Below are 20,499 nucleotides of genomic sequence, written 5' to 3'. Positions count from 1 at the left end.
CCTCAAGGCCTCAGTTGACGGGTTCTGCCGTCCAGTCACTTTGCCCGCTGGACGGAAGGCGCGGCTAGCGGCACGGCTACTCCGGTTGTTTGGGCGGGGGTGACCAGTTACTATGCACATGCATAAATACGTCAAGTAAATGTCAACTGGTATACACATGCCTAACCAATCGCCTCTGTACCTGTTCTTCCACCATGCAGCATCATCACCAATATTTTATGCAGTGCATTAACCTCATCACACAGCTAATTGCGGGCGCAGCGGCCAGTCCGGTCTCTTGGTAGCCAATAGACTCTCAGTGCTCTCTTTTGGCGATGCACTTTGATGTTGCCCTTGCAGCGCGCCTAGTCGCCTACCAAAGGACCAGACGCTTCATTCTTGTTCCTACTACAACACCCCTGCCCATTTTCTCTCCAATGGTAGGGAGCTCGTACATGTATAAGAGCTGTTTCATTTGTGCCACCCAAATGACTTTTTTTATACCAGACCCGTCTGCTCCTTTCTACTCGACTTTTTGGGGGCCGCAGGGAAAAGAAGCCAATCAAGCGTTGCACCTCATCACCCTCCCCCAAAGGGGTGCACGCCGCCGACGAAATCTACTCTTACCGGCAGCTTCTTGCCAAACGATTCATCTTGATCGTTTGTAAATAAGGGGAAAAATTAAAGAACAAGTGAGGCCAATCATTACGCGTAAGCCGCCACATGGCACAACTTTTTCAGCCCACACTGTTGCAAGCTTTAGGAAAATAACTCGTGCGAGAAATCCCAACCGAAACGTCTATAAGCAATAAGAACTCGGTGATGCTAAATGAAACGTGAATATTTGCATGGCAAGAGGTACTCGTCGATAATGTTAGTGCCGCACATCAGGCGTTGTGCTGGCTGCTCCATAACATAATGCTGCTGGATATTCCCAGCACAAACAAGTGGGATTTCCAAAATTTCTTTTTGCATCACTCGTCGTGCCAAAAATAGCTGTTGGTCATGATTGGAATGCTCATTGTAGGAAGGTTTCAGACTGATGACAGCAAGCCGCAGGCAACCAAGTTGCTTTTAACTGTTGTACCATACACTTGTGGAATCCTATGCAGATGCGGATAGATTACTTGCAAGCGTCCAAGTATACAAAGCGAAAGAGGACCATTTAACCTCGGACAGAAGCCGCCAGGCACGGAGCAGAACAAAGTCCATTTCAGAGCATAGTAGAGGCACAGAGGATCAGCAGGGTCATGGTATCGGAATTTTCAACGGAATATAACCACTACTGCTAGCTGCATCTACGGAATCCCTTTTTGCCGGCCCATGCGGCCAAATATGCGTATTGACACCAAGACACACCAAGACCTCCAAGTTCAGATATAGTGCAACACTATTTGTAAAGAAAACAAATCTTTGTATTTCCGAACCGCATGGTGGCAAATTTTGTTCTCACGCTTCTTTGTTTCCGGCTTAGAAATCACCGATCGCGACGATTACACATCCACCTTCTTGTGTCTTCCACATCTCAACGTGTCCGCCGGAAAACACCACTCACGTCAACAACATGGGGGTAACACTAGTCTTTTGGAATCATCTATAGCGTACTTGACTCCATCTCCATTTCGCATCTCATAAGGAAACCTAGGCGTGTACCAATGTCTGACTAACAACCAAGTCAAATAAGAATCACCAAGTGCATTAAATACATTCGAACAAGCAGTTGCCTCCGCTTTCTAGTGACGATCCCCATCTCTTTCTTTCTCCCTTCTTGGCCAACTACTTTTGTCCCACGCTTTAGGTTCCACCTACAAGATCGCTTGTTGCTACACCTTTTTGCGGATTTTGCCTCGGGTCATTTATGCTTCGGCCCTCAAGAGCACCCTCGAACGGTCCGCAGCAGCGTAGGGAGCCCCATCCTTTGCTTGAAATATCGAGTTGTTGAAAAATCTTTCACTAGACACTCTGTTTGTTTGTCGCTCACGTAACCGGCGTTTTTGTTTGTACGCCACAAAGTCATCCTCATCCAACGTTGCATAAAGATACTTGGGGTTGACGCCAATGGCCATGGCACCTTTCTGGCCAAAGCCAAACGATTGAACAATAAAGGCCTTGACCTCTGGCTTTTCAATCGTTTTGTTGGGAAACACGAGGTAGTCGTACTGCCGTAGTGCCGCATCGATGTTGTCAGCGTTGCGGTTGCCCGGAACTCTTCCATCAGCCATGAGCTGCATACAGCCATTGAGCATCCAAGCTCCAGCAGCTCCTTTCGGATGCCCGGTAAGGGACTTCTGGCAGACAACTGGGACTACATTGCCCTGCTTGCGACCGAGGTGCTTGAATTGTTCGTTGATGACGGATGATTCATTTTTCTCGTTTGCTTTCGTCGAGGTGCCGTGGAAAGAAACAACATCAATGTCATCAACTGTGAGGCCCCAGACAGCAAGGGCTCCTCGAATCGGTGAAATGCGGCTGTCATGAATCCAAAAGTGGTTACCGTATAGCTTCAGTGCCTCTACTCGGTCGCGTTTCGCGTCTTGCTCGATGCTGGCCATGCGATCCTGGAGATACTCGGCCTCGTTGAAAGAGCAGCCCTGCCGCTTCAGGTGGGCAATCTCCTCCCCGAGGTCAGAAATCTGCAGCTCGCGCATCTCGGCGGCTTGCTGCAACCTCTTACGTAGCGAGCGCTTGCGGTGTGCCATGCTCATCAACGGGGAGTCGTATTTACTTGGCGTTTGAGCGGCTGAGCCCAAGAGGCCCTGGCCCGGTGCCGGAATTGATCTGCTGGCTCCGTCCATTGCTGTCCGCGTCAATGCAATCACGGCATGGATCGGCAAGCCCATCTCAAGAGCGACACTTGCCGATGTAACAACTTGGACTCCCGCGCCTTCCGACTCGACAAAGCCGTTGCGAGTCGAGGTGGCCGGCCGACTCATCTCGGATGGCTCCCGGCCTCTTGCAGCATCATCATCCGCGTTGACCGTGGCCTTGAGATTGGCAAACTCATCGGAAATTTCTTTAAGCATGTCATCAAAGCCCCCTACCAGACACATTTTGGCTTTTCCGGAGTGTATCAGATCAAAGGCAGTGTCTAGAGACTCCAACGCCGTAGCACATGCTCCCACAGGCGTCTTGTTGGGCCCGGCAGACGACATGAGAAGCATGTTTATCCATGCGCTGGTGGAGCTGATGAAGGACTCGGCAAGGATATCCTTTGCTGCTGGCTGATCTTGATAGCGCCCCTTGAACATTTTCCGTATGCTGGCACTCCCCCCGAAACCAGATCCCGTACAATTTGCCACCTCACCAACGTGCAAGTGGTCGTAGAATTCGTAAGGATCTGAGATGCCCGCAGATTGGAAGGCTTCAGCCGAGGCGACCAGCGCAAAAAGAGTTACCGGATCGACTTGGGCGATGATTTCTTCAGGGATCCCATAAGTGCTGGGATTCCAGCCCGTGGGGACTTGGCCAGCGACGGTATGTTGCGTACGTTGCAGCTTGGGTATCATGATTTTCGCCCCCTTTTTCAGCACAATCTTTGACTGCCCCGTTCCTTCATTTGACATGATGTTCAAGTTGTCGCCATGAATGTTTTTTAGTTGCACTGCGGTTTCGTTGCTAACCTCGACTGGCTCATGATCTTTCAAAATCTCGATTTCGTGTAGCGACTCCATGCCCGTCCATGATGGTGAATCCGGTTTACTCTCTGCATAACGGATGCCACAGTTTTCACGTATAAAATCGTGATATTTCTCTTTGATTTCCCGGTCGGCAAGTGGCTTATTGGTGTTCTTGTCGATCCATCCTGAGAATGGCCTTCCGTCCACAATGCCTGAATGCGCCTTGATGAGGCCCATGATCCATGCCAACTCGACACACGATTCTCGCGATAGAGAGCCGTTGACCTCCATGTCCCATCTGGTTCGCGAGTTGCCCCATGGCCCTATTTCAGCAAAGCCCGCGACAACAACGACGTGATCAAGATCAACCATGCCCTTCAGCTGGTCCGCCATTGGCGTGATTTCGGTTTTCCAGTCGGGGAGGGCAGGGAAACTGAATTCAATGTTCGCTTGTGGTTCAATTTCCTCTTCCAGACTCACTACGTGTGCGTCGGAAAGCGCTTCATGTGTCATCATGCGCCTCTCCTCGCCCAGCTGATTGATGCAATCTCGAATCCCAGTGACAACACCCTTCAAGTCGGCTATTTGGGCCATGCCACCGCTCAAATCAGCGAGCAAGGGCTCATCAGTACACAAAGACACAACGGCTGGATCCATCAATGCCACGATCTGGAGCGCCATCTCATCTTGTGAATACGTACGCATGCCATGTTTTTCGATGCCCTCGGAAACAGTGTCATTTTCAGACATCAAAGATGTCCCTCGCGTCCAGCCGATAAGCGCACCACATATTAATAAATAGTCGGCCCAGTCTTCCGAGTGGAATTTATCAAAGAACGACTCCAGACCGAGCTTCGACTCCGCATAGAGTCCATCCCCGCCAAATTTTCCATGGTTAGGTGACAAAGGAAGAATCACCTGAGCTGGGCGTGTAACAATTTTCCTGGCTTCTTTATGGTGCTTGACTCTCCCCAGCAGTCTAATTGTATTTGTGAGCATTACTCGATGAGCAAGCTCACTGCGTGAGTCGATGTTGTCCAAATTTCGGCCATTTTCCGAGATGGCCGCGAACGGGATGACATGGTCGAGATCCATGTCAAGGCCGCCGTCGTCATAAATGTATGTTACCAAAGCTTCGACATCGCGGACACTGGCCTGGTTGAAAGGGACGAGTATGAGTGTTGAGCCCTTACTGCCGTGCTCAGCGAACAGGCGTTGGTAGAATCGAGTAACCCTGGGCGAGTAGGAGCTGCTGGTAACAATGACATGCGCACCAGCGGATAGCAGCTTAGAAACCAGGCTGCAGCCAATAGACCCTTCACCTGCACCTGTAACAAGTATATTTCGTCCCGCGAAGGAGAGGCCTGTTGTTCTTGCTCCGGCCAGCACTTGATGCAAAGTGCTGCAAAGACTGTCAGGGTACTCCCAATTGTTGCCAACTTTGTGGCCAATCCTTAGAAGCTTGTCATCATCAATGCGCAGTGACCTAGGCCTCTCGCTGTAAACAATCTTGCCGGATTGATCAATGGTGGTCACGGGGGCCATCGACTGGTAGTGCCAGTAAACCACCGGCATCTCGTTCATGGAAGTCTCGCATCTAGATAAGACGTCGCGGAGGGTGTCTGCGACGTGCACATTTGTCGTCGTACTTAAAAAGTGCCGTATTGCGCAAACGAGCCTCGAATGAGATTTTTGCACCAGATTTCTTTTCAGTCGATCTATGGTTGGTTCCATATCACGTAGACTCCCAGATGTGGCCGTGGATATCAGTAACATGAGATCTTGCATGGCCCAGTTCCACCAAGAATCGTAGACACGTGCTTTCAGTGGTGTAAAGATGGGTTTCAAGCCAGACGCATAAGCTTCGCCATGTTCAATATTCCACCCGTCTAATTGCTCTTCCAGGTCCGATATGCGTTGGCAAAGTGCAGCATTTGCAGCTTCCGGGGCATGAAGGTCGACTCCCAGCAGCCTAGCATAAAGTTCGAGTTGCTCCTTAAAGACTTCTTTTTGTCTTTCTTCCAAGCAGTCCAGGACCTCAACGCTGACGGTGGTTTGAGCCGCGGAAGGACCTGCAGCGCTTGACTCAGCCGGCAAGACCAGTCCGCGTTTTTTAATATATTGTTGAACTATGCCGTCGATAAAGATCTTGGCCTCGTCATCATTCTGTAGCCTGGCTTGCGGTTGTGACGTCAACGCCCAGAGAAGTACACTATCCTGACGGCCAGGACCAAACCCCCATTGCTTTTTGAGATACTTTCGTATTCCAGAGCCCTGGAACGATCCACTGAACTTCTGTGATACCATCTTCTCGATTCCCGAGGAACACTTGGCTCCCAGCTTTCCAGCAAATGTCCCTTGCACTAAAGAGCAGAAATCGTTGATAGACATATCCTCGGCACCATCTGGTATGACACCAAACTCGGCCCCAAGATCTCCAAGGATCTCGTTTTGCAGAGTCGAGCGGCCTCCAGAAAGTGCCCTAATGGACTTGGTAGTATCAACACCGTCCAGTGGCTTTTTTAGGCCCATACAGACAATGGTTGTTGTAATATCGATTGCACTTGCTGGCTCATCTTCCAACTCGACTGCCATGACATTAGATGACTGTTGAACGCTGATGGCTGGTGCACTTTCTGGAGGCGAATCACTCGATGTCAAAGTGATGGGCTTCGGCTCAGATCCCGCAGATGCGTCTTCAGTCTTTTTGGTTGATGATGGGTGCACAGGTTTTTGCTCGTAGGATATTTGATCATAATTTTGCTGGAAACTTAATAATTGTCGCGAGATGTTTGCCGCAGCGTCTTGTTGCGCATACTGCTGCGCTATAGTCCGTTCGGCCATCTTGACCAATGTGTTACCTGGTCCGAATTCCACCACTCGGTTCGTCTCCTTGTCCCTCAGAATAAGATCTTGAGTCTTGATCCATTGAACGGGATAACAAAATTGATGAGCCAGAAGCTCAATGAGAAGCGTGCAGGCAACTTCATTGTCTTTCTGAAGCGCTGCCTCTGAGGCAGAAACCGCTGGATACATTCTAACAGTGGAGTTTGAGCTGCAGAACTGGGAGACGATGATCCAGTAAATTTGTAATTATACTGCCACTGTTCAGGCGATGTCTCAATCGACCAAGTATACCCCGGACAACGTCTTTCGCACCAACCAAGGGTTGTAAATATGGAGAACTTTTTTGCTATTGCTTCTTGAGCAGGTGTTGAGCTAATTTTGGCCTGATTCGAAAGAAACCCGATTCACTTGCGCTTACACTACAGGGAACTGCTGATGCACTAGGTCAATCTCCTTGTCAGGGATGACTTGACAGACGCTTATGACTAGGCGTCGCGTTATAATGAAAGCTATTAGGCCAATGCCCCACAGATATTACACGCCAGTTGAGGTGTGAGGAGTGGGAGCAGAGTCTTACTCGTGACGGGCTTATCAAATAACAAGGGTCAGGGCGTGAGCTTACGGTCCGGTTTTTAATATTACCAGAAAGGGAAGTATATGTCAGGCCCCAACATTCTCAACGTGCATGCCAAAGAGAAGTTTTCTATTTCGTTCCTCGGACGGTCTTGATATTTTTGCTCAGATAGAAGCATATGGTCAATGATTTTGCGGCTTATACAAGCCTAAATGTCCGGAGGGTTTATGTTTAGGGTGTTGGATAAATCTTAGTCTAAATTCACTGACTTGCCGTGCCCTGTTAGCCTGTCAAGCTTGATACCCAAAACCATATACTGTTCCTAACACGCACCACGCTAAAAGTGCAAAGATCTTGAGAATGATCATGACAAACATGCAGATCTTGCTCCTGTTGGCATCTGTACTCCTTGTGGTGGTCATCGCCTCGGTAGGAGACCCTTGATAACCTGAACAGGCACAAAAAATACTAACACTGACCAGATGACAGTGTTATGCATTCGACGCTTGTACTTCCACCCTCTTTCGAAATATCCTGGACCATTCCTGGCCAGAGTCACCGATCTGTACGCTGCCTACCATGCCTGGAAGGGCGATATTCACGTTGACATGTGGAGGCAACATGAACGCTACGGTCCGCCTTGATACATGGAAAAAGTAACAACGCACCGTACTGACAATCAGAACAGGGCCTTGCGTTCGATATGCCCCAAACAGACTGAATCTCAACACCACTGGTGCGCTCAAAGATATTTACTCCGGCAACACGAATTTCCAGAAGAGCCCGAACTACCGCGTTCTCCGTCACGGTGCGGCAAACACTTTGACCATGGTGAACAGACAGGAGCATGCTCGTCGGCGCCGTATTGTCTCTCAGGGCTTGTCGGATGCTGCTCTGCGCTCTCACGAACCAACATTACTGGCGCACATCAAAAAGTGTTTCGCATTGATCACTGATGCGGATTTTGTGAGCCAAGTCCAGCCACAAATTACCGAGAAAGGACGGCAGAAAGGCTGGACACAGTCGATGAACATGTCGGATTGGTTCAATTGGCTTACATTTGATATCATGGGCGACGTCGTTTTTGGCATAGGCTATGATTTGCTCGCGTCGCCTCAGAATCGCGCCATCCCAAGAGCCATTGAAGAATCCAACGTGCGCATGAGTGTCTTATTGCAAAGCCCCATCATTATTCACATCGGTCGAATCGATCGATTTCTGTTTCCCAAGGCCATCGCAGCACGAAACCAGTTCCTACACTTTGTCAGTGGTCTTGTGCGTCGTGTTTTGGGGACCGAGTGCAGCTTGCAGACGCGCACCGTCGTTTCAGCTCTGAAGTCAGCCAGTGACCCCATCACGGGCGATGCACTCTCCATGAAAGAGATCCTGGCAGAGAGTACCACTCTGTGCGTTGCCGGCGCCGACACGACTTCTACCGCTCTGGCAGCCACCTTTTTCTACCTCGCAAGCACGCCTCGTGCCTACAGCCGCCTGCAGCAGGAAGTGCGCCAGGCTTTTGCCTCATCCGACGAGATTCGCAGTGGACCAACCTTGGGCAAGCTCACCTATCTCCGAGCGTGCATTGAAGAAGCCCTGCGCATGTCTCCGCCAGCAGGGTCATCATTGTCTCGGGAAATTCTGGCCGGCGACGCCACCGTGGATGGTCAGTTGCTGCCTGCAGGCACGGAGGCTGGTGTGCCAATTTATGCCATCCATCACAATGCAAAATACTTCCCGGACCCTTTCAAGTACCGTCCTGAGCGCTGGCTGCGTAGCGAACGCAGCACTATGGGACCAAGCGTAGACGATGCTCGCGCAGCCTTTTGCCCTTTCTCTGTTGGCACTCGAAGTTGTGTCGGCAAAGGAATGGCCATGATGGAGCTCAGCTTGACAGTTGCTTACGCAATGTACACGCTTGACTTCGCTCTAACGAGCGAGAATGACTCCCTGAAAGGCTGGGGACTCCCGGGCGAGTTCCCGCTGGCAGATCATATCACCGGGTCAAAGAAGTAGGTCGAACCCAAATGCAGGCCTCGTACCAGGTTTCATACAAATGTGATGAGTGCCCAACACTAATGGGCAAGTAACAGTGGACCATTCCTTCGCTTCAAGTCTCGCGACTTGTGAGGCCAAGTAACCAACGTCGCAGTTGGCGCTCATGGGTAATGAAGCCGGACGTCAGCTGGTCAATACAGGCGGGCAGTTTTATTTTCAGCCAAGTACTCCGTACACGGCAAATCAATTCGATGTATTTCATCTCTAGTAATTTTGACCATATCCTATATATTATAAGACGTGTAAATAAGTACGCTTTCATTTATTAGCTATTCTTGCTCAAGGCCAATATCTGCTATCGAAAAGTATTACAGGGTAGTTAACTGTACGCATCACCCTGCCTCGAAGCTAGTCTAGAAAAGAGGCCAGGATCTCACCCGCTGCAAGAAAAGCAATATTGCTCACATGGCCGAGTCTTCTACACTAAGCACCCGAATCCGATAGCCATCACCTCAAACCGTGGTAAGAAGAAGCGTCGAGCGTCGTGGTGAAACAGTGAATTGCAGCAGGGGCATCTTTGCATATTTCCGGATACTACTTAAATGCATACGGGGGTGTGTGTGGATACAAAGGAGAGAAATTAGACTGAACCAGATCGAGCACAGATGATAATGAATACACTAGGATTTTCCTTACACGCCCAGTGAATTCTACAGAGACACCTTACTCCATACCTGTGACAGGCCTCGTCTAGCAAGACGTAATCACTCCAGTGACTCCCCGTGCAATACGTCACGTCAATACGGGGTAGTGCCAAATGAAGGAGAAAGTGGAGCGCGCGCACGGCACGAGCCGCATACTGAACCCCACTCAGCGGGCTTAGCTGACAGCTGAGGCGGGGCTAGCCAAGACGGTACTAGTCGGCTGGGCCCCATCATGTGCCGCTTCGCACTTGTCTAGTATGCGTATTGGCGGTTTCATTGTTCAGCCGCAGTTAAAGCATTCAAATGTTGGTTGAAAAAGCGGGCACCTAATCTTGTTCAGGATAAGAAGATCAAGGTTTTCCTCTTTGGGCTGAATCAACATTCCCACACCCACTAACGCGCTGTCATCCGTACAACTTGACAGCACGCTGCCCTCGTCGTCTTTTGCGTTGCTCATCCCCTGCTGCTTACGCTGCTTACGAAAGGATTTACGTGTACAGTTACGTTTACACACGTCTCTTATCTCCCTCAGCAGGCTTACGACCATTTTTAAGTTCTCTTACCTACTCCCTGGCTCATCGTCCCCAACCGATACGCCTTGTCCAACATGTTCTTGTTTTGAGGAAAAAAACAGGACAACTTTCTACTATTCCACCTTTCACGCATCATTTCCAACAATTTTCGATTCTACGCTACTATTTGTCATGTCTACTTCTACCGACTCCTCGGGCACGCTCATGGTCCCTAGCCTCAACGGCACCATCATTCCGTACTCCCAATGTAGAATCGACACTTGCTCACTTTCCTACGCACAAGTCCAGTATCAGCCCACTGAAAGCGGCAACCTCGCCTACTTGATCATTTTTGCCGCTGTGCTATTTGCCCAGTCTGTTCTTGGAATCATATACCGAACATGGGGGTTCTCCATCTCCATGGCGCTTGGCCTGGTGCTCGAGGTCATAGGATATGTAGGACGTGTACAGATGCACAATGACCCTTTCAAGATGGATCCCTTTCTAATGTATGCTGCTTTGCTTGTTGAGCCACGTCAGGACTCAAGGAGCTATGCTGACGTAGGAACAGATACCTCATCTGCCTGACGATTGGTCCTGCCTTCCTATCGGCAGCTATCTATCTATCCCTTTCGCGACTCATTGTAGCCCACGGAGCATACCTGGCTCGCTTTGCGCCTCGCACCTACACGATAATCTTTGTGACATGTGACATCATCAGTCTAGTCCTACAAGCGACGGGTGGTGCATTTGCTGCCAGCGACGGCGATGCCAGTCTGAAACAGACGGGCGTCAATATCATGATCGCCGGTTTGTCGTTCCAGGTGGCCAGTCTCTTGACATTTATCGTCCTTTCAGCGGACTTTTGGTGGAGATTAAGAGGCACAAATGGGGTTTACGAACAGAAAGATTTAAAACTGAAAACGTCAACAATGTTCAAGGCGTTTCCGTGGGGTGAGTCAAAGCTCTTGTCGGGCTGTGTGAAGCAGTAACTGACAGGTACAGCGACCGCAATCGCCACGATAGCAATATTCATTCGATGTGTCTACCGCTTGGCAGAGTTGCAGGAAGGTTTCGCCGGAAAACTGGCAAATGACGTGGTTCTGTTCATGATTTTTGAAGGTCCGATGATCATGATTGCTGCAATTGCCATGACAATATTTCACCCGGGGTTTTGCTTTAAAGGGGCTTGGGGGACGCTCAAGTAAAGATCTTAGGTGAAAGACGCGAGGGAAGCACAAAGGAGAGGCATTCAATGATAGAACTTGATCAGGCGAAACAAGCTTGGTCAGGAGGGAAACACAAACAAAGGTCAACTGGAGTTGATAGGAGCCGGGAATCTATTTGATAACATGCAAATATTGCGAATACATGGTAGAAATCTGTACGGAATTAGAAAGCAAAGGTTACATTAGTACTTAACTGCAATGCAATGAGTTGATTTTATCAGTCATCCATTTTTTTTTACGCAAGACCTCATCTAAGCTGTCTTTCATGGTCTTGTCCAGCACACGCAATGTTTTGGTATAACCATTGTGCACACAGCCAGACATTATGCTGCAACGATCATCATGGAACACATGCGCGCTATCGACGGAACAAGAGATATTCATGACACACTGGGTTGCGGAAATACATGGCACTACCTAGAGAAGTTGCAGCTAGACACTTTGATCGAGTCGAAAGACCAGGATATCCTGCATGTGTATCAATGCCCACTTCTGCTGATTTCTCTCGGGTTCGACCGTTCAGTCATGGAGCAAAAAGATCCAGCCTCGGCCGAATATCCCCGATATCTAACTTACAAGTGTGCCCTTTCGGGCCTGCCTTCCCTGTAAGCCACGCTTCCCACGCCTCCCACGCATCACCGAATCCCAATATTGATGCCTAGCAGTAAAAGCTTCAACCAAGAAAACTCCTCAGCCGTCTCCGGCATACCACTCCGCGACCCAGCGCACTCGAGCCGGAGGCCAGTCGTTTGTGGGAACCTCAGGCCGATTGTCGGCTCTCCGAGGTAACTGCCTGCTACGTGATAAGCATCGATGCGTGATTACACGTACCTTCGACCGAAGAAAGGCTGTAGAACGTATGCGGGCGCTTGGTGGTGAGGTACAGGACGACGATGGGCAACCGCTTATGGGAGAATCATTTGACTTCTTAGAAGTTGCCCATATCCTACCACACTCTTTAGCGAAGACCAATTCGGATTCTAAGCTTGTACGGTCCCCAGTCTGATATGATGATGCATGAGGCTAATTTTCACTAGGAGGCTTCTAGAGAACCAGCTTTACAGATCCTCAATATGTTTGACAACGACGTCGCACATCTAATTGAGGGCCCTGACATTGACAGACCACGAGATGCCCTGACATTGACCCCCTATCTGCACCAGGATTTTGGCGATTTCCAGATATACTTGGAGCCTACCGGCACGTCAAATACCTACCGAATCCGTACGTTCCTTCCTGCCATGTTCCATAGCTTTCTGCCTATTACACGTCCGCTCTTCCTCACGGAGAATCGAACTATAGAGCCACCATCTCCGCGGCTCCTTGCCATTCATCGCGCTATCGCCCACATACTTCATTTTTCTGCGGCGGGCCGCTATATCGACAGAGTACTGCAGGATTGGGAAGAGCAGACCGTACGAGCTGATGGATCTACTCATCTTGGCCGCTTGGTGCAGTTAAAGATGGATAACTGGCTGGTTGGCTTCAGTACATAGACACCGGTACTTGGCCGTTTTGCACGTTATTTCGATATCTCTCTAGACCCAAAATAAAGGCCAATTTTCCCATACCACATATAGATCGATGAGTCCGATTTTTGGCCGAATCCATTTCATGACGGTATAGTCGACAACGACAGTTACTTGGCACGTGTATGTATATCTAGATGCATGATCGGTTGAGGCGCAAAGTGGACAAAGAAGGCCATGATCACCTTTGCTTAAGAATAAACGCAAAATCATATACCCAGGAGCCAAACTTACATGGTTAGTGCGCTTACCACGCCGAAATTCTTGGCCACGTGTGCATGAAGACTAATTCCGGTTGCATGTTTTTGCCCTTTAGTCCTTTACATTAGGCTGGCTGCCAGGCGAGGGAATTAAAAGCTAAAGGTTCAGAAAACGCACCAATCTTTCAATTCATCAGCGACAAATACTTGATTATGACTTTTAAAGCAGAATCAGATATGCTGTCGAGTGACATTCATAAATCTGAGTCTACAATCGCAGCCCGATCAGCACAAAGATTTGTGAAGTAAAAGCACAGGGTGGCGTAGACACCAACGAAGGTGAGTAATTCATAGTCGTCCCCAGTTTCATGCTCCCATGCGGTGATCAGTACTCAAAAATGAGTCATTAGGTGACGGACTTGTCCTGGATCGCCGCTCTTCCGTCTCTTGTCGCATCTGCCGCCGTCGCTCCTCTACATCCATATGAATACCCTCGAGCTTGAAGACGTCGGGGCGTGCAGCCGCCGGCGAAAATCGTCATGTTCAAGCTCTGTAGCAATGCTTGGAAAGAACCTGGAGGTACTTGTGCGTTCCAAACATTTCGAATATTGTACTCGACGTGACCGATTGAGGTGGAAGGCAAGCCCGTTGTGGCCCACGGGCAAACGGTGCCAAGTCCAAATATTCATGTATGCAACTCAACGAAGACGTCGGATCGACGGTGGTGACATGCTGCAGATTGGCCAATGAACTTTTGACACGATGGCTTTCGCGCGTGCTGAGGTTTTCATCTTTTGAACATTTGCGAGATTCAGCTATAGAGGCATTATCCCGTAAAACTTCTTGTCCTGCTACTTTCTCTTTGGCTGGAGGCCTAACTGAAACATGCAGAAATTTCTTTGCGAACCCGATCCTCAGGGCGATGTACTGCTAGTTCTACGACGCCCGAACTTGCAGGAGCTCGTCTAGAGTCCTTCTTTCTCAGGGTTTGATGTCACATTATTTTGAAGCATCTGGTCATTCATTTCGTGGTGAATTGAATCCGTTGAACAGAGTGCGGAACCTACTGAACCACCATCATTACAAGGAACCCGGGCAGGCGCACATGTGCACATGTCGACCGTTATTCACTTGGGAGCTCTGGAGTGGGCTATGCTGCTCTGAAAATGGAAGAAATATACGGAGGTGATGGGACTTTATAATAGATTTCGGAAGGATTTTCGTCACCCGTGTGGGCATTACCTACCAGCGAAAATCGTCTGTTGCGTCCTGTGGAAAGACTTGGAGGTACATATGGGGTTTGAAGCTAGAACTATGTACTGGTACTTGTACACTAGTGGTGCCTGGCGTCTTGCTATTTATCTTATGTCACCAGACGCATTAAGCCTTCTACTGTACTTCAGAGTCACCTAGAATAATCAAAAGACCGAGTTCAACACGGCTGCGGGCTGGGAACGAGGCACAGCTCTATGCCTTGCACGCTATCAAGGGCCATCTTACGGGAATTATTCATGGCAGGGGCTAGCTGCATTGTACAGGGGACGTCAGCCATCCCTGTTGTTACATATGCTTGACTTGAGTGGGCGCTTACGAAGTGATACCCGGGACCCCTTGTCGGATCCTGCCGCAAATCTACAGACAAAAACCGCTTCTCGCGCTTACAGACACGCCTTACGGAGTAGATCTAGTGCTTACATTGCATTTGGTCCTTGCAAGGTGAGCTGACCTTACTCCGTACTCTGCACTCCATACTCTGCGCTCCATACACCACCAGCGTACTCCGTAGCTTGATGATGTCTGGGGTCGGCGTTGCCATGATCTTGCAGAAATCTTGACCACATGTCCGTCGGCTCGGGCAGCCAAATCAGACCTGCTTGCTGCCCCCGGATTACGGAAATTGAAGTGATGTGCAACAATATGGCACAGGGGGTTCCCACTCAAAGCAAGAATGAGGTCAAGCCGGGCACAAATGAAGGCTGCTGGTCTGCGTGGCGTCTACCTCCTAGCCATTGGACCGTTTCATTAGGATATATAGATCAAGCAATAGTCAGAATTGTCGCAAACCATCCAACATCACAGCAATCTGACATCCACCATGCCGCCGCCACCTGCACCACTGTCCAATATCGACTGGGCCCGCCTGAGCCTGACCGTTGCTGATATTGTCAACGGCCACGTAGAAACCACCTGGTCTTCGGAAAACAATACTTGGACGGCGCCAACCTTTGTCAAGGACCCCTATCTGCGCGTGCATGGCCTGTCTCCCGCGCTCAACTACGGCATGCAGGCCTATGAAGGCCTCAAAGCAAGCCGTAGCGCAGAAGATACCATCACCATCTTCCGCCCAACCTTTCACCACCGGCGTTTGGTGCAGTCGAGCGCAGCTGTGTGCTTGCCCGCCGTCCCCGAAGACATCTTCCTCAGCAGCATCTCCCTGGCTGTTCGTGCCAACGCCGAGTTTGTTGGCCCTGGCGATTCTGCTGCCGTCCTCTATCTTCGACCTGTCATCTTCGCTTCCGCACCCCAATTGGCACTGGAGCCGTCCCCAACGTGTACTCTGGCCATATATGCTCAGCCTGCGACGACATACCACGGCGTGCGGCCGGTGCCATGCCTCGTTCTTGACAATTTTGATCGGGCGGCCACGCGCGGCACCGGCTATGCCAAGATTGGTGGCAATTATGCGCCCGTCATCAAGTACAGCCAGGAGGCCAAACAAAAAGGGTTCCCCATCACGCTGCACCTGGACAGCGAGACACAAAGCGAGATAGAAGAATTCAGCACAAGCGGGTTTGTGGGTGTCTTGAAAGGGGTGGAAGGCCGGGACGACGGGTGCGCCAAGGGCACTCTCGTGGTCCCAAATAGCACACAAATCATTGACAGCGTAACCAGCGACAGTGTATTGGCCCTCGCCAAGGAATTGGGCTACAAGGTGGAGCGGAGGACAGTCAAATACACGGAACTCGGGCAGTTTGACGAGGTTCTTGCAGTGGGGACTGCAGGTACGTCGTGAAAACACCATGACGCTCTTTTTCTCAGCCATGATGAACACTGACGTAGCTTTTAGCGGGAGTGCTTCCGATTTCTGCCATTGTGAGGGAGAGCTTGAGCGACAAGTTCGAGTATTGCCCAACCGGTGATGCTGGCCCCGCGGCGGTCGAGCTAGCCAGTGCCTTGACGGCGATGCTGAAAGGTCTGGCAGAGGACAAGAATGGCTGGCGATATGAGGTTGCCTTCACGGACTAGAACTACCCCGCCACAGAAGCCCTCAATGTGTGCTTTTATGTACTTGTGGAGGCTGAGGTGGCCGTAGAATCTGAATGTCTGGAGAAGGGCACAGATCTGGGGCAAATCAATGCTCGTCTGAAAACGTTCTTATGTCAAATTGGTTTGTCCATCACACCTCTTTGTATCACAGCGGCCTAGTAATCTAACTGCAACCGATGGCGCCCTGGCAAGTAGTCGAGACTTCCTACCCCTGGAATGCCAGGGCATTCTGCTTGAAAGCATCCGCCATCCCATCATATCATAGAGTCTCTGAACAGCCACCTGGTCCGTGTCAGTACCCGTGAAAATCTTCCCATCACGCACAGGAAATATCAGCGCGTGCAGTTCCCTGGCCAGACCTCGGAGAGGAACAAAGTCGGGGGAAACTCGTCCAGAATTCCTTCAAAGCCCTCAGGGCTCATGTTGGCGGCCTTGTCCCGCCCGACTGCACCAAAGTCCATGCTACACCATTTCCAGAGTCGCCATGTCTTCGGCATGTCTTGCAGTATGTCATTCGCCTCGTCGTGCACGCGATCGTTGGCAATAGCGATCCATAGAAATACGTAAAACAGGGATTCCAAGGCGTGCCGATATGTATGCCGTTGCCCGCAGAGAATACCAATGGCCACGAACCCATCTGATCCAACCATTGGCTCAATAGGACGGACGTTGTCGAGATCCAGCGCGTAGTTGAAATCGAGCAAGATGCCCTTGGGGCTGTCCGCGCTGTGCTGCGGAGCGATGATCAAATTCTTGATGGCGACGTCGCGATGGAGAATCCTCGCCTTTAGGTAGAGAGATTGAAGAGCCTTGACAAGGTCGCGCAAGACTTCCAACAGCTCCGGAATGGACGTGAACTGTCGGATTGGACGCCCCAAAGGGGTGGTTGCGACGCACGATAGTGTCCGGTTGGCAAACGGTTGAGGAAAAGCCCATCTCCTGGCGAAGGTCGGCGATGTTTACCAGGTCCCGATAACCTAGGAGCTGTATGACGCGCCAGCTCTAGCAGGCGGACTTCGGTGGGCTCTTCATCCTCTCGCCAGGAAAACTTGATGACAGTGTCTGGTTCCCCGACTGTCGATGTCGAGGCCGCAAGGTCGTTCCGGGCCCGACTATGTAGTCGGCCGTTGCAACCCACTCTGGCCGGAGGTGGAACTTGTCGCGCTGATGAAATGTGACGTAGCTATTCGATCCAAGGGCAAGGCGCTTTATAAAGGTGTTGAAGCCAGCTTCCTCATCACTCATCAGGGTGTAGCTGGTCAACATGCGCACCGACGCTTCGGGTTTCCGTGCCAGGTCGACCCTCTCACCACTATAGGCGCCCGACCGATCAAAAACCCAGGGCTCCAGCGTCGTACCACGGACCAGGAAGCCGTGTACTAAGCGTCGAGCCGACTGGGTCTTGAACACCTGCTGTGCTCGCTCGCAGAAGCGCAGAATGTCGTCGTCATCGTCATCAGCCATGACGGGGGCGCTGTCATCATGGAATTCGCCAAACACTCGGGTGCTGCCTGCAACGGACTGGACATGGGATGTCTCAAGGGTTAGGCTTAAAGACGTGCCATCCGGGTTGAGGAGCCGCTGGCTGTGGAAGCGCAAGTTGGCTTGGTCGACGCCGGAAATCGGGTCTGAAATTGGGCAAGTCATTCCACCAGCGCGTCCAAGTCAGCAACGCCACGGACACTGGCAGACAACTTGCTCAGGATGTCGGCAGACTTTGGTTCTACCCATTTGTTCCGGATTACTGCGGTCCAGGGCTTCGGGTCGAAGTACTTGGCATAGAAACCATCAACGTTTCGGAAGATGTTGCCTTTTAACTCGCCTCGGAGAGACTGAAGGACAGCCTCGTTTGGCATGCGAGACATGGCATTCGATATGTGTGCTATCCAGCAGAATTATCCGTGGGAAGAGCTATGTAGCGTGGGTAAGCTTGACAGACAGACCTCGAGGGAAATCACACAGAAGAAGATGGGCACGCATAAGCACGACTATTCTCGTAGTGGTTTGAAAGATGGAGCTATGTGCAATTTATCACACTCCCAGGTAGAGGCGTGTGGGTAGTTTCCATTGACTTCTGGTTGATCCAGCTTGCCAGGATACCCCGGGTTCTATTCTACAGTCTTCATCCATTTCCCTCTTTACTTGTGCATCATCTCTTTTCTCAATGCTCAAACTTTGATTCCCAGTATTGGGGTATTCTTCCGGTGCGTACTCAGCGTCAGATTTTCTTTCATCGCTGCCGCCTCGTCGCTATCGTGAATCTCTTCAGCGCCATGGTCGTTGCCAAGTCCGTCCGTATCTTGGTCCCCCGATCCATCTACTAGGTCAGTTGGGCGACTCTGGATTGCACAAAGGGCACCGAAGAAGTCCCACTAGCTGTGGAGGAACCGTTGACATTTGGAAGAAGGCGCCCAATGCGCATGGTCTGTTGTTGAGGAAAGCTGAAGCTCGGGCTGCTAGGTGAACAGAAGGCCATCCAACCTCGCTTCATTACCACCAATCCGTAGCCTTGATGACAGTTGCAGGCAAGAGAAAAAGCTTTCCGCTCAGCTGATCACTGATTTCATCCCTGCAAGGCCAGAAATTCCCCCATACCTACAGAGCACGCCGGGTAGCATCTCGTGAGCAGCCACATTGCAAAGCAGCGTCGTGGCACTTTCGCACATGATAGCTAGTGACTAGACGGTGAAGCATAAAGTCGTCGGATACTACTTGTCCAACTTAGGTCCAACGCGGAAATTATCTACATGAAATCTCCTAGAGTCCCGTCCAAGCTCTGTATCCGTGTACCCCTTTTCGGGCTGAGCTGAATCTTCATCTTAGCGAGGAATCCCGACATTTGTATGACACAAAGAGCCTTCAAACTGGCAACAAGTATCGACATTACCATGTTGAGGATGCATGGAAGACATGCTCCCGCGACACAGAAATTCTCCGCCGAGACAAACTCTGACCAAGCCGGGTAGCTATGAAACTTACGTATTCTCACGGCACTATATGGAGTAACGCCCGACAGTTTGCACAAGGTAGCTAACAGAATTTCAAACTCCAGAGATGATACATCACAGCACACCGTATTAGCGAATGAATCTGTCGGCCTCGGCTCGATAGACCAACCTGGTGGAAGCCCTTACTTGAACATCGGTCTGATTGTCCGTGTTGCCGTGGAGAACAGAGTCCATGCCATTCACCCCGGGTATGGGTACCCAAGTGAGAATGCCGACTTTGCAACGGCCGTCCGCAATGCAGACATCACCTTTGTAGGGCCTAGTTCAAGTGCTATGGAGACGCTGGGCGACAAGAGATCTGCAAGGGCATATCTCCGTGAACATGAGCCGTCGGTTCCTCTCATCCCGGGGTTTGCAGGGAAGAGTCAGGAGTTGGTCGAGCTCGCAAGGTTAGCGGATGAGATGGGCTATCCAGTAATGCTCAAGGCCTCTGCAGGCGGCGATGGCAAAGGAATGCTCATCGTACAAGAACGTCCCCAACTGCGTACAGAGCTGGAAACTGCATGATCCGACGCAGCCAGGTATTTCGGCTCTGGTGACTGCATTCGGGAGAAGTACATGGAGGAAGGCAAGCACATTGAGATTCAATTTATTGGAGACAGCTATGGAAATGTCATATCGTTTGGGGAGCGCGACTGTTCCGTGCAAATGCGACACCAAAAGGTCATTGAGGAGTCACCATCGCCATGGTTGGACGATGCGAAGCGCAAAGAGATGTGCGACGTGGCAGTGAAAACTGGCAGACTGCTCAATTACTAGAATGCAGGCACTGTTGAGTTTTTCTTTGACGTTGCCACTGGCAATTTCTACTTCTTGGAGGTAAGCGGGCGACTGCAGATCGAACACCCCATCCAGGAGGAGGTTACCAGGCTTGATATTGTCTCCTTGCAGCTGTTTGTTGCAAGCGGAGGCGACTTGGCAACACTTGAACCGCTTCAACAATTAAAGTCTGTCGGCCATGCCATCGAGCGTCGACTATGCGCTGAGAGTCCGCAACGCGACTTTTACCCTGGGCACGGCATCGTCCGACTCTGGAGG

General features: G+C 50.6%; 8 protein-coding genes across 8 annotated transcripts; 5 read left to right on the top strand and 3 right to left on the bottom strand.

Annotated features, from left to right (window-relative positions):
• Window positions 1–314: 314 nt before the first annotated feature.
• Window positions 315–647, top strand: J3458_022211 (uncharacterized protein; the record flags this gene model as incomplete). Its single annotated transcript, XM_066123000.1, has 1 exon — window positions 315–647. The coding sequence occupies one exon, from the start codon at window positions 315–317 to the stop codon at window positions 645–647; it is 333 nt and encodes a 110-aa protein (XP_065972222.1).
• A 901-nt stretch (window positions 648–1,548) lies between these two features.
• On the bottom strand, window positions 1,549–6,632 carry J3458_022210 (putative PKS/NRPS-like protein biosynthetic cluster; the record flags this gene model as incomplete). The annotated part of the gene is made up of 1 exon (XM_007811033.2): window positions 1,549–6,632. One exon carries the CDS (start codon window positions 6,630–6,632, stop codon window positions 1,836–1,838), a length of 4,797 nt encoding a protein of 1,598 aa, XP_007809224.2. The 3' UTR covers window positions 1,549–1,835.
• Window positions 6,633–7,377: 745 nt separating this feature from the next.
• J3458_022209 (uncharacterized protein) lies at window positions 7,378–9,378 on the top strand (the record flags this gene model as incomplete). Its single annotated transcript, XM_007811034.2, has 4 exons — window positions 7,378–7,446; window positions 7,500–7,650; window positions 7,706–9,026; window positions 9,108–9,378. The coding sequence occupies 4 exons, from the start codon at window positions 7,378–7,380 to the stop codon at window positions 9,142–9,144; spliced, it is 1,578 nt and encodes a 525-aa protein (XP_007809225.2). The 3' UTR covers window positions 9,145–9,378.
• A 936-nt stretch (window positions 9,379–10,314) lies between these two features.
• On the top strand, window positions 10,315–11,685 carry RSB1_2 (phospholipid-translocating ATPase rsb1). Its single transcript, XM_007811035.2, has 3 exons — window positions 10,315–10,737; window positions 10,800–11,182; window positions 11,234–11,685. Exons 1-3 carry the CDS (start codon window positions 10,421–10,423, stop codon window positions 11,434–11,436), a joined length of 903 nt encoding a protein of 300 aa, XP_007809226.2. The 5' UTR covers window positions 10,315–10,420; the 3' UTR covers window positions 11,437–11,685.
• A 3,577-nt stretch (window positions 11,686–15,262) lies between these two features.
• On the top strand, window positions 15,263–16,732 carry J3458_022207 (uncharacterized protein). The gene is made up of 2 exons (XM_007811036.2): window positions 15,263–16,188; window positions 16,254–16,732. Exons 1-2 carry the CDS (start codon window positions 15,282–15,284, stop codon window positions 16,430–16,432), a joined length of 1,086 nt encoding a protein of 361 aa, XP_007809227.2. The 5' UTR covers window positions 15,263–15,281; the 3' UTR covers window positions 16,433–16,732.
• A 53-nt stretch (window positions 16,733–16,785) lies between these two features.
• On the bottom strand, window positions 16,786–17,389 carry J3458_022206 (uncharacterized protein; the record flags this gene model as incomplete). The annotated part of the gene is made up of 2 exons (XM_066122999.1): window positions 16,786–17,310; window positions 17,372–17,389. 2 exons carry the CDS (start codon window positions 17,387–17,389, stop codon window positions 16,786–16,788), a joined length of 543 nt encoding a protein of 180 aa, XP_065972221.1.
• Window positions 17,390–17,455: 66 nt separating this feature from the next.
• Window positions 17,456–18,100, bottom strand: J3458_022205 (uncharacterized protein; the record flags this gene model as incomplete). Its single annotated transcript, XM_066122998.1, has 1 exon — window positions 17,456–18,100. The coding sequence occupies one exon, from the start codon at window positions 18,098–18,100 to the stop codon at window positions 17,456–17,458; it is 645 nt and encodes a 214-aa protein (XP_065972220.1).
• Window positions 18,101–19,341: 1,241 nt separating this feature from the next.
• Window positions 19,342–19,968, top strand: J3458_022204 (uncharacterized protein; the record flags this gene model as incomplete). Its single annotated transcript, XM_007811038.2, has 2 exons — window positions 19,342–19,415; window positions 19,506–19,968. 2 exons carry the CDS (start codon window positions 19,342–19,344, stop codon window positions 19,966–19,968), a joined length of 537 nt encoding a protein of 178 aa, XP_007809229.2.
• Between the last annotated feature and the right edge of the window lie 531 nt (window positions 19,969–20,499).

The sequence above is a fragment of the Metarhizium acridum genome (genome assembly GCF_019434415.1).
Source record: "Metarhizium acridum strain ARSEF 324 chromosome Unknown scaffold_587, whole genome shotgun sequence".
Lineage (NCBI taxonomy): Eukaryota > Fungi > Ascomycota > Sordariomycetes > Hypocreales > Clavicipitaceae > Metarhizium > Metarhizium acridum.
This window is presented reverse-complemented; position numbering and strand designations above follow the sequence as displayed.

Excerpts from the sequence above, each read along its gene's own strand:
- RSB1_2 (XM_007811035.2), top strand. The coding sequence starts at position 10,421 with ATGTCTACTTCTACCGACTCCTCGGGCACGCTCATGGTCCCTAGCCTC. Across the intron at positions 10,738-10,799 it reads AAGATGGATCCCTTTCTAAT|ATACCTCATCTGCCTGACGA; the intron begins GTATGCTGCTTT and ends ACGTAGGAACAG. Across the intron at positions 11,183-11,233 it reads GTTCAAGGCGTTTCCGTGGG|CGACCGCAATCGCCACGATA; the intron begins GTGAGTCAAAGC and ends TGACAGGTACAG.
- J3458_022207 (XM_007811036.2), top strand. The coding sequence starts at position 15,282 with ATGCCGCCGCCACCTGCACCACTGTCCAATATCGACTGGGCCCGCCTG. Across the intron at positions 16,189-16,253 it reads TCTTGCAGTGGGGACTGCAG|CGGGAGTGCTTCCGATTTCT; the intron begins GTACGTCGTGAA and ends CGTAGCTTTTAG.